Consider the following 13,276-nt stretch of genomic DNA (forward strand, 5'->3'; position numbering starts at 1 on the left):
AGCAAACACGTTTTAATTTCATACAATGAAAAAACCCAGGGGACATTAATATTTTTAAAAATAGGTGATTCATAAGTTTGTTGAATGTACAACCCCAGGCCACTTCAAATCCTTCTGGGAAAGCAAGGAAAAATGATTAAAATATAATTTAAATAAAAATCTTACTTCCTTTCTCTGTTTAGAAAGTGTAAGTTTCAAGTTTACCCTGAAAGTGTAAGTTTGCCACTGTTCCACATCTACCCCTTCAGGAAGACAGAAATATCTTTAACAAAAGAGGCTGAATTCATAAGCATCTTAAGATAACTTTAGAATATGTAGTAAAAAAGGATGAAGCTCACAAATTACAAAAGACTTTGCTCGTATGCAAACGGCCGGTCCATCGACATCTGGCATATCCAGTCTATTTAACTGATTTATTTAATGTGGTAATTTATTTAAAACAAAATTTAGTTTGGGGGATGGAATGATGTATTTATGCCCTTGACAAAGATGACAAGTGTGGTACTGTGATTACGAAAGGAAAATATATTTCCTGGTTATATATTGCTCTGGCTCATCAAAGCTCATAAAATACAGGAGGTTCTGCCATGTCCACGGAGGTTAGGAGAATATAATAGAAGGTGCACTAGGCTGACACACATTTTCATCATACAAATCTTCTGGTAGTTCTTCTTCATCTCCATCAGGAAAATATGTAGGGAATGGTAGATTTTTACAGAAGTCCTTATATGCAGGCAGTGTAGAATCTCTGATCTGGAAGGAGGGGGACAAAGACCTTATTAATAAGTAGTACCACTTAAGTTACTTAAAGACAGTATGTTTTAATTATTAATAAACAATATCTATTCCTACATTTTCTAATGTGAATAACACAACTGTTACATGAAGTGAAAGGAACTCAATGTATTCTTTTTATTCCAATAAACTTAATCCAATGACAGAAATACAACCTTCCTCAACTCAGTCATCTGCCTTCTAAATTACCCTGATAATTACATATCTTACTCATAACTTACAAATCTCTAGAACTGCCCAGGAGGATAAGTTATATTTTAAAATTACTACTTAGGTATCAACTATATCCAAACTATGTGCCTAAAAGTTATTACCATCTACTTCTTAATTATTGATCTCATTTTATTATTATATATTTTTATTATTTTATTTTCTACCATAGATTCTTTTGAGTTGGTTTTAAAAAAGAATTTACCTAGTATTTTTGTTAGTCTTATATCAAAGGGCACATAACCAAAAATACCAAGTTTTATTAAGGAAATAAGTTTACATTTAACAAGTACCATTATCACTGAGAAGAGAAGGACAAAATAATATTTAGCAAAAAACAATCATTCTATAAGTCTTTACACTAGTTTTATTAGCTCTTTCTAATCTAAAAATATTCTAATTATATCTGTAAATTCATAAACCAAGAAATAGTTCAGATGTTGGTATGATCTAAAATGTTGGGTTTTATTTTTGGAAAACATTACTGGTTCTTTAAAGCTTCTGAGTCATTCTACAGCTTTCATTCAGTGAGAAATTAAAAAAAAATTACATGTAATTATACACACAGAGTAAAACACGGCATAATCATTTTGGCAATAAGAAACGAATAATTTGGTTGAAATAAGTACACAGCTGCTAGGAACAGCTATGTACAGAAACACATCTATTTTAATCTCTCTCATTAAAATTGTTCCAAGGAATTTTCAGTTAGTTGCTCAGAAGAAAATAAACTCATTTAATTTTTTCTTTCCAAGTCACTAATCTTGGGTTGAACTTGAACTTGGGTGGGGGCGGGGGGAGTCATATTCTTACTGATTTAAACTGTTTCAGAATTTAGAATTGAGAATAAAACCCAAGCAAATAAACAACCAAACCAACAACAGCAAAACTTTCTGTGCTAATTTGATAACTGAAAATTTAGTCATAAATGATCTAAACAGCAAATTCTCAGTGGCTTTTACGTTTTGATAGATCTATCATACTTGAACATTTCAGAGAAAAGCACTACTTATATATTCTAACTATAAATGTTACAGTACTATAATTCATTGATTGGAAACATGAGTGACATTTTATTTAAATCTCTTTTGTCTCGGTGGTTCTAAAGCTGAGGGGCAGAGTTTGCATCCCATCTTTAACAAATGTGTAAGACTCAACAGTATGTATTTTTGTGCATTTAATCTAACCTCTGGCTTCATTATTTCCCCACCTTCACCAAAACTCTCTCAACTCTCTGGCTCATTCTTTTTATATTTCTGTATATTGGCAAGGCAGTTCAAATCCTCTGAGGAAAGATGAGGGGTAGGACACACACACAAACAGGAAATCTAGAAAACACTTAAATGAAAAATTAGGCTACAGGAATGAGCACACACAAATATTAGTTAATAATATACACCACATAATGCTGTAAACATATTCTTTAGGCTTTTTTAAATACGTTTAGTTAATCTAGACAACAAAAAATGCTTACATTAATTAAACGGGTTGGTCATCCCTAAGACCATCTTTACTAACTTTAGCATTAAAAAAAAAGTTACTGGCAGCCCTATACTCTGGGGGTGGGGTGCAAAGTTCCTGTGGGATGAGAGAATGCTGAAGAGGCTGCCTGTCCACTAGGAAGCGCCTCAATCTCCATGGGCAAAGGGGCTCTTTTCACTTGCTATGGAATCACTGGGAAGGATAGAAAAAGTGGGATGACAGAAAAAGTTTTCAAAAAGTGGACCACACTTGTGTACCGCCACTTCTCTTAAAACACAAGCCCACAAAACACCCCCAAACCCACATCTTAATGTTTGGGACGGACATTTCTGTAAGGTTACAAAAGACTTGTTTAGACACTGTAGTTCGAAGATTGTTTTCTCAAGATGCGTTCTTTTTTTAATCAAAATATGTTTCTTGAAAATACATTCATTGGTGTGTTAACATTTCGAAGTGGACTGGACATTCTTTGATGCTAGTTTCTTGAAATATACTTGGACTACCCTTTGGGAATTGCCTGTGGTCTACCTTCTGAATGTCTTCAGTAATGGCGAGCCATCATCCATTAACAGAGTTGAGTTTTTGGAGGCAATTTTTTGTTGAAGTAGGTGGAAGAGTAATAAATGTCGACTATAAACTGTTTATAACAACCAGTCAGAATATCACTGCACATATTATGGTTTTTCAAGACAGCTGACCTATTCATCTATACTGGTGTCAAAGAAAACGCTGAGGTGTTCCACTTTCAGCTGGAAAGCAAGCCTAGAACCATGTGTGCAGCAAAATGGGGAGAAAAGGAAGATCTGACAACATATAAAAATTCATCTGTTGTACAGTATAATTTTATTATGGAAAATAATTTAATTTCCCTCCTCTCTTTTATTAGGTTGTGATATTTGTAACATATAATAAACCTGTAATGTGGAGGGGGTACATTTAATTATGAAGACAAAATGTTATAGGAAGTACAATGCCAACTTGTCAGTCTCAACAACCTGTCATTGTGTAAACAACCAGGTCATCTGGAGACTGGAAATCTACTTAAACCTGAAAACATGCAAAGTAAAAAAAAAATACTTGCAACAATTCATAAGATGTATTTTTTCTTTAAGAAAAATCAGAACAATTCAGTCAAAAAGTGAACTACAGAAAGGGAATTTTAATTACTGTAGGATTAAAACAAGTGTTATACTTTATGCTAGTAATGGAACCTACTTTAAGAAATGAAAAGAATACATAGAGAAAGACCCAATGTGAAAAATCAGAGGTTGAAGTTTCAATCTATTTTCGTTGTTATTGTTGGAAAATTTCTGGGAATAAGCTGGTATTATTTCTACTACAAATTTATTTTCAGAATGGATGATTCAAAATCCCAAAGTGATTTCTTATATGTTGTATTATGTTGGCCTAAATCCCAGGCAGAATATTTACTTTCTATTTTATTTGATAGAAACAAGTCTGTGGGAGTACAAGAGTTTTTTCCCCCCAATTTATGCTATTATTTTTCTTTTACTTTGTTTTTGAACATAAATATGAATGTGCATATTTTTAAAATACTAAAAGTATAATCATAACAATGCTAGTAACAATGAATCCTTCCTTAAAATGTTTACCTTTTACCACCTTTTTTTTTTTTTTAATGTTTATTTTTGAGAGAGATGGACTGTGAGCAGAGGAGGGGCAGAGAGAGAGGGAGACACAGAATCCGAAGCAGGCTCCAGGCTCTGAACTGTCAGCACAGTTGTAGGGCTTGAGCCCACGAACTGTGAGATCATGACCCAAGCCAAAGTTGGATGCTTAACCAACTGAGCCACCCAGATGCCCCTACCACCTTTCTTTAAAATAAATAAATAAATAAATAAATAAATAAATAAATAAATAAAGTTTTATTTATTTTTTTTTAGTAATCTCTACACCCAACGTGGGGCCTGAACTCACAATCCCAAGACCAAGAGTCACATACTCTTCGAATTGAGCCAGTCAAGTGCCCCTTTACCAAATGGTCTTGTTGACTCTCTCACTGATTGCCATTTTGTGTATTTTCAGTTCCTGTGTCAAAGTATTTAAAACAAAAATTAGAAGTTCTTTTTTGGAAGGGTATTGATATTTTGGCAACAGTTATCCTAATATCCTTTTTGTAGTTCTTTCTTTTTTTAATATGAAATTTATTGTCAAATTGGTTTCCATACAACACCCAGTGCTCATCCCAACAGGTGCCCTCCTCAATGCCCGTCACCCACCCTCTTCTCCCTCCCACTCCCCATCAACCCTCAGTTTGTTCTCAGTTGTGTAGAGTGTCTTATGGTTTGGCTCCCTCCCTTTTTTTTTCCCTTCCCCTCCCCAATGGTCTTCTGTTAAGTTTCTTAGGATCCACATAAGAGTGAAAACATATGGTATCTGTCTTTCTGTGTATGACTTATTTCACTTAGCATAACACTCTCCAGTTCCATCCATGTTGCTACAAAGGGCCATATTTCATTCTTTCTCATTGCCACGTAGTATTCCACTGTATATATAAACCACAATTTCTTTATCCATTCATCAGTTGATGGACATTTAGGCTCTTTCCATCATTTGGCTATTGTTGAAAGTGCTGCTATAAACATTGGGGTACAAGTGCCCCTATACATTAGCACTCCTGTATCCCTTGGGTAAATTCCTGGCAGTGCTATTGCTGGGTCATAGGGTAGATCTATTTTTAGTTTTTTGAGGAACTTCCACACTGTTTTCCAGAGCGGCTGCACCAGTTTGCATTCCCACCAACAGTGCAAGAGGGTTCCCGTTTCTCCATATCCTCTCCAGCATCTATAGTCTCCTGATTTGTTCATTTTAGCCACTCTGACTGGCATGAGGTAATATCTGAGTGTGGTTTTGATTTGTATTTCCCTGATGAGGAGTGACATTGAGCATCTTTTCACATGCCTGTTGGCCATCTGGATGTCTTCTTTAGAGAAGTGTCTATTCATGTTTTCTGCCCATTTCTTCACTGGATTATTTGTTTTTCGGGTGTGAAGTGTGGTGACTTCTTTATAGATTTTGGATACTAGCCCTTTGTCTGATAGGTTATTTGCAAATATCTTTTCCCATTCTGTCGGTCACCTTTTAGTTTTCTTGATTGTTTCCTTTGAAGTGCAGAAGCTTTTTATCTTCATGAGGTCCCAATAGTTCATTCTTGCTTTTAATTCCCTTGCCTTTGGAGATGTGTTGAGTAAGAAGTTGCTGCGGCTGAGGTCAAAGAGGTTTTTTCCTGCTTTGTCCTCTAGGGTTTTGATGGTTTCCTGTCTCACATTCATGTCCTTTATCCATTTTGAGTTTATTTTTGTGACTGGTGTAAGAAAGTGGTCTAGTTTCATTCTTCTGCATGTTGCCATCCAGTTCTCCCAGCACCATTTGTTAAAGAGACTGTCTTTTTTCCAATGGATATTCTTCCCTGTTTTGTCAAACATTACTTGCCCATACTTTTGTGGGTCCAATTCTGGAGTCTCTATTCTATTCCATTGGTCTATGTGTCTGTTTTTGTGCCAACACCATGCTGTCTTGATGATTACAGCTTTGTAGTAGAGGCTAAATTCTGGGATTGTGATGCCTCCTGCTTTGGTCTTCTTCAAAATTACTTTGGCTATTTGGGGCCTTTTGTGGTCCATACAAATTTTAGGATTGCTTCTTCTAGTTTTGAGAAGAATGCTGGTGCAATTTTGATTGGGATTGCATTGAATATGTAGATAGCTTTGGGTAGTATTGACATTTTAACAATATTCTTCCAATCCATGAACACAGAATGTTTTTCCATTTCTTTGTATCTTCTTCAATTTCCTTCATAAGTTTTCTATACTTTTCAGCATACATATCTTTTACATCTTTGGTTAGGTTTATTCCTAGGTATTTTATGGTTCTTGGTGCAATTGTGAATGGGATCAGTTTATGTATCTTTCTGTTGCTTCATTATTAGTGTATAAGAATGCAACTGATTTCTGTACATTGATTTTGTATCCTGCGATTTTGCTGAATTCATGTATCAGTTCTAGCAGACTTTTGGTGGAGTCTATTGGGTTTTCCATGTATAATATGTCATCTGCAAAAAGTGAGAGCTTGACTTCATCTTTGCCAATTTTGATGCCTTTGATTTCCTTTTGTTGTCTGATTGCTGATGCCATGCTTCCAACACTATGTTAAACAACAGCGGTGAGAGTGGACATCCCTGTTGTGTTCCTGATCTCAGGGGGAAAGCTCTCAGTTTTTCCTCACTGGGGATGATATTAGCTGTGGGCTTTTCATAAATGGCTTTTATGATGTTTAAGTATGTTCCTTCTGTCCCGACTTTCTCGAGGGTTTTTACTAAGAAAGGATGCTGAATTTTGTCAAATGCTTTTTCTGCATCGATTGACGGGGTCATATGGTTCTTTTCTTTTCTTTTATTGTGGTGTATCACAGTGATTGATTTGCAAATACTGAACCAGCCCTGCATCCCAGGAATGAATCCCACTTGATCATGGTGAATAATTCTTTTTATATGCTGTTGAATTCGACTTGCTAGTATCTTGTTGAGAATTTTTGCATCCATATTCATCAGGGATATTGGCCGGTAGTTCTCTTTTTTTGCTGGGTCTCTGTCTGGTTTAGGAATCAAAATAATGCTGGTTTCACAGAATGAGCCTGGAAGTTTTCCTTCCCTTTCTATTTTTTGGAACAGCTTGAGAAAGATAGGTATTATCTCTGCTTTAAATGTCTGGTAGAATTCCCCAGGGAAGCCATCTGGTCCTGGACTCTTATATTTTGGGAGATTTTTGATAACTGATTCCATTTCTTTGCTGGTTATGGGTCTGTTCAAGTTTTCTATTTCTTCCTGTTTGAATTTTGGAAGTGTGTGGGTGCTTAGGAATTTGTCCATTTTTTCCAGGTTGTCCAGTTTTTTGGCATATACTTTTTCATACTAATTCCCTGATAACTGCTTGTATTTCTGAGGGATTGGTTGTAATAATTCCAATTTCATTCATGATCTATTTGGGTCATCTCCCTTTTTGAGAAGCCTGGCTAGAGGTTTATCAATTTTGTTTATTTTTTCAAAAAACCAAGCCTTGGTTTCATTGATCTGCTCTACAGTTTTTTTTTTTAGGTTCTATATTGCTTATTTCTGCTCTGGTCTTTATTCTTTTTCTTCTTCTGCTGGGTTTGGGGTATCCTTGCTGTTCTGCTTCTATTTCCTTTAGGTGTGCTGTTAGATTTTGTATTTGGGATTTTTCTTGTTTCTTGAGATAGGCCTGGATTGCAATGTATTTTCCTCTCAGGACTGCCTTTGCTGCATCCCAGAGCGTTTGGATTGTTGTATTTTCATTTTCATTTGTTTCCATATATTTTTAAATTTCTTCTCTAATTGCCTGGTTGACCCATTCATTCTTTACTAGGGTGTTCTTTAACCTCCATGCTTTTGGAGGTTTTCCAGACTTTTTTCCTGTGGTTGATTTCAAGCTTCATAGCATTGTGGTCTGAAAGTATGCATGGTATGATCTCAATTCTTTTATACTTATTAAGGGCTCTCTTGTGACCCAGTATGTGATCTATGTTAGAGAATGTTCCATGTGCACTTGAGAAGAAAGTATATTATGTTGCTCTGGGATGCAGAGTTTTAAATATATCTGTCAAGTCCATCCAATCCAATGTATCATTCAGGGCCCTTGTTTCTTTATTGATCCTGTGTCTAGTTGATCTATCCATTGTTGTAAGTGGGGTATTAAAGTCCCCTGCAATTACCACATTCTTATCAATAAGGTTAATTATGTTTGTGATAGTTTTATATATTTGGGGGCTCCCATATCCGGGGCATAGACATTTATAACAGCTCTTCCTGATGGATAGACCCTGTAATTATTATATAATGCCCTTCTTCATCTCACTACAGCCTTTAATTTAAAGTCTGGTTTGTCTGAGACAAGTATGGCTACTCCAGCTTTCTTTTGACTTTCAGTAGCTTGATAGATAGTTCTCTATCCCCTTACTTTCAATCTGAAGGTGTCCTCAGGTCTAAAATGAATCTTTTGTAGACAGCAAATAGATGGGTCTTGTGTTTTTATCCATTCTGATATCCTGTGTCTTTTGGTTGGAGCGTTTAGTCCATTTACATTCAGTGTATTGAAGGATACGGGTTTAGAGTCATTGTCACATCTGTAGGTTTCATGCTTGTAGTGATGTCTCTGGTACTTTGTGGTCCTTGCAACATTTCACTCACACAATCCCCCTTAGGATCTCTTGTAGGGCTGGTTTAGTGGTGATGGATGCCTTCAGTTTTTGTTTGGGAAAACCTTTATCTCTCCTTTTATTCTGAATGACAGACTTTCTGGATAAAGGATTCTCGGCTGCATGTTTTTTTCTGCTCATCACATTGAAGATTTCCTGCCATTTCCTTTCTGGCCTGCCAAGTTTCAGTAGATAGGTCTGCCACTACTCTTATGTGTCTATCTTTGTAAGTTAGAGCCTGTGTATCCCTAGCTGCTTTCAGAATTTTCTCTTTATCCTTGTATTTTGCCAGTTTCACTATGATAATGTCATGCAGATGATCAATTCATGTCTGAAGGGAGTTCTCTGTGACTCTTGGATTTCAATGCGTTTTTCCTTCCCCAGATCAGAGAAGTTCTCAGCTATGATTTGTTCAAGTATACCTTCAGCCCCTTTCTCTCTTTCTTCTTCTGGAATTCCTATGATACGGATATTGTTCCATTTGATTGCATCACTTTAGGTCTCTAATTCTCCCCTCATAGTCCTGGATTTTTTAAATCTTTTTCTCAGCTTCCTCTTTTTCCATAATTTTATCTTCTAAATCACCTATTCTCTCCTCGGCCTCTTCAATCTGTGCTATGGCCGCCTCCATTTTATTGTGCATCTCATTTATAGCATTTTTAGCTTCTCATGACTATCTCTTAGTCCCTTGATCTCTGTAGCATAGATTCTCTGCTGTCCTCTATGTTTTCAAGCCCAGCGATTAATTTTATGACTATTACTCTAAATTCTTGTTCCATTATATTGCTTAAATCGCTTTTGATCAATTTGTTAGCTGTTGCTATTTTCTGGAGTTTCTTTTCAGGAGAATTCTTCTGTTTCATCATTTTGGGTAGTCCCCGCAGTGGCTCCAAACTGCAGGGCACTTCCCTTGTGCTGTCTGGAGTAACTTGTGTTGGTGGTCGGGGCCACAGTCAGACTGGTGTGTACCTTATCTTCTCCTCTCCCAGGGGCAGGACTCACTGTGGAGTGGCGTGGCCCCTGTCTGGGCTACTTGCAGACTGCCAGGCTTGTGGTGCTGCTTTGATGGGATCTGGCGTATTAGCCGGGGTGGATCTGCAAGGTGCACAGGGCCGTGAGGGGCAGACTTAGCTCCATTTGCCTTCAGTGGTCCCCTGCGGGAGGGGCCCTGGAGCACCAGGAGGGAGGCCGACCCGCCAGAGGGATGGATCCACAGGATCACAGCGTTGGGTGTTTGCACGGTGCAAGCAAGTTCAGTGACGGGAACTGGTTCCTTTTCGAATTTCAGTGGGGGATGGGAGAGGGAGATGGTGCTTACCAGCGCCTTTGTTCTCCCACCAAGCTGAGCTCTGTATTCTTGGGCTCAGCAACTCTCCCTCCCGATGTCCTCTTGCCCTCCCCGTTGTCTAGGAGCAAAGCTGTTGAATTTTAACATTCCAGATGACAGCCCACTGGCTGTCAGAACTCACAGAGTCTGGCCCCTCCACTTTTGAAGCCAGACTTCGGGGACTCTGTCTTGCTGGGCAGGCTGCCCCTCTACCACCCCGGCTCCCTCCCACCAGTCCGTGTAGCACCCACCACCTCTCCGCCCTTCCTACCCTCTCCCATGGTCCTTTTGTCTATGCTTGGCTCCGGAGCGTCCGTTCTGCTAGTCTTCTGGTGGTTTTCTGGGTTATTTGGGCAGATGTGGGTGGAATCTAAGTGATCAGCAGGATGAGGTGAACCCAGCGTCCTCCTATGCCACCATATTCCCCTCTGAGCCTTTCTATTTTTTTTTTTTTAATATTATTTTTGAGAGAGAGGGAGACAGAAAATCTGAAGCAGGCTTCAGGCTCAGAGCTAACAGCTGTTAGCTTCAGCTCTGAGCCTGAAGCCGAGACTGAACTCAACAACTGTGAGATCATGACCTGAGCTGAAGTCACACACTCAACCTACTGAGCCACCCAGGCACCCCACCTTTTTGCATTTCTAAAGAGCCTCTATTTATTGGTCCTACCATTCTCACAGGTTCATGTTTTTATGAACATAGGTACAGGATATTTTGTACAACTTTTTCAGTCAGGTACTACTGAAAAGTGGCAAAAAATTTAATTTGGCAAAGATTATGGAAAAACAGCCACTTATTTTCAACCCACATTTATGGGCCAAAGGAGAATTTATGGCACATATTCACGTATCCAAACAATGGAAAATAAAGAGTTTACATACATTTTATATACATACCTTTACTAAGCAATTTTTATGTCCAGGTACAGAGCCATTTACATAGATTATATTGTGCTTTGTGTTTATTCTCCACACCTAAAGTAAGAAATGCAATTTCAATAGTTAAAAATTTGAGAATATACTTGTATTAAAACAAGCAATATGTTACTACAAGCTGAGTCTATACGTAGCCTAAAAAGTAATCATATTAGCACTTCAAAAAATTTTTTTTTAATTTTTTTAATGTTTTTATTTTTGAGAGAGACAGAGTGTGAGTGGGGGAGGAGTAGAGAGAGAGGGAGACAGGATCTGAAGTAGGCTCTAGGTTCTGAGCTGTCAGTGCAGAGCCTGACGTGGGGCTTGAACTCACAGACTGCGAGATCAAGACCTGATCCGAAGGGACGCCCAACCGACTGAGCCAGCCAGGCACCCCCTAGCACTTCAAAATGTTGAATGAGAATAGGAAAAATTCAAATGCTATGGATGACTTGTAATATAAGAGTATAACAGATGTGTTATGAAAGTGGTAGCAGCAATCCCTATCAAAATAACACCAGCATTCTTCACAGAGCTAGAACAAACAGTCCTAAAATTTGTACGGAACCAGAAAAGACCTTGAATAGCCAAAGCTATCTTGAAAAAGAAAACCAAACCAGGAGGCCTCAGACTTCTAGTTGTATTACAAAGCTGTAATCATCAAGACAGTATGGTACTGGCACAAGAATAGAGAACCCAGAAATGGACCCACAAACGTATGGCCAACTAATCTTTGACAGAGAAGGAAAGAATATCCAATGGAATAAAGACAGTCTCTTCAGCAAGTGGTGCTCGGAAAACTGGATAGTGACATGCAGAAAAACGAACTTGGACCACTTTCTTAAACCATACACAAAAATGAACTCAAAATGGATAAAAGACCTAAATGTAACACAGGAACCATCACAATCCTTGAGGAGAAAGCAGGCAAAAACCTCTTTGACCTTGGTTATGCAATGTCTTCCTCAACATCTCCAGAGGCAAGGGAGAATGGGAGAAGATATTTGCAAATGACATATCAAATAAAGGATTAGTATCCAAAATCTAAAAAGAACTTATCAAACTCAATACGCAAAAAACAATGAATCCAGTAAAGAAATGGGCAAAAGACATGAATAGACACTTCTCCAAAGAAGACATCCAGATGGCCAACTGACACATGAGAAAATGCTCAACATCACTCATCATCAGAGAAATACAAATCAAAACCACAATGAGATACCACCTCACACCTGTCAGAATGGTTAACATTAACAACTCAGGCAACGATAGATGTTGGTGAGGATGCAGAGAAAGAGGATCTCTTTTGCACTGTTGGTGGGAATGCAAGCTGGTGCACCACTCTGGAAAACAGTATGGAGGTTTCTCAAAAAATTAAAAATAGAACTACCCTATGACCCAGCAACTGCACTACTAGGTATTTATCCAAGGGATACAGGTGTGCTGTTTCGAAGGGGCACATGCAACCCAATGTTTACAGCAGTGCTATCAACAATAGCCAAAGTATGGAAAGTGCCCAAATGTCCATTGATGGATGAATGGATAAAGAAGATGTGGTGTATATATATATACAATAGAGCATTACTCAGCAATCAAAAAGAATGAAATCTTGCCATTTGCAACTACGTGGATGGAACTAGAGTGTATTATGCTAAGTGAAATTAGAGAAAGACAAATATATGACTTCACTCATATGAGGACGTGAATAGACAAAACAGATGAACATAAAGGAAGGGAAGCAAAAGTAATATAAAAACAGGGAGGGGGACAAAACAGAAGAGTCTACTAAATATGAAGAACAAACAGAGGGTTACTGGAAGGTTTGTGGGAGAGGGGATGGGCTAAATGGGCAAGGGGCATTAAGGAATCTACTCCTGAAATCATTGTTGCATGCTAACTTGGATGGAAATTAAAAAATAAGTAAATGATAAAAAAAAAAAAAAGTGGTAGCAAGTTTTCATTTTATTTATTCATTCATTTTAAGTTTATTTTGGGGGAGAGAGCATGTGCAAGAGGGGCAGAGAGTCAGTGTGGGCCTGTATGGTGCTCAAACTCGTGAATGTGTGAGATCATGACCTGAGCTGAAATCAAGAGTGGGATGTTTAATCGACTGAGCCACCCAGGTGCCCCAAGTCTCATTTTAAATATAAATATGATTATATCTAATACAGGGGTGAGTATCCCAACTCTATAAAGAATTTATCAAATTCAACACCGAAGAAACAAATAATCCAGTGAAGAAATGGGCAAAAGACATGAAAGACATTTTCCAAAGAAGACATCCAGATGGCTAATAAACACATGAAAAGATGCTCAA

General features: G+C 37.9%; 1 protein-coding gene across 1 annotated transcript in view; it reads right to left on the reverse strand.

Moving 5' to 3' along the window:
- Nucleotides 1-300: 300 nt before the first annotated feature.
- MRPL3 (mitochondrial ribosomal protein L3) overlaps nt 301-13,276 on the reverse strand; it is a 52,043-nt gene continuing 39,067 nt past the window's right edge. Inside the window, exons 9-10 of the mRNA XM_030329696.1 lie at nt 10,942-11,019; nt 301-753 (exon numbers count right to left, since the gene is read on the reverse strand). Coding sequence (XP_030185556.1) covers nt 601-753; nt 10,942-11,019 — 231 coding nt within the window. The 3' untranslated portion in view covers nt 301-600. The remainder of the gene's footprint in view (nt 754-10,941; nt 11,020-13,276) is intronic.

The sequence above is a fragment of the Lynx canadensis genome, chromosome C2 (assembly GCF_007474595.2).
Source record: "Lynx canadensis isolate LIC74 chromosome C2, mLynCan4.pri.v2, whole genome shotgun sequence".
In the NCBI taxonomy this organism is placed as follows: Eukaryota; Metazoa; Chordata; class Mammalia; order Carnivora; family Felidae; genus Lynx; species Lynx canadensis.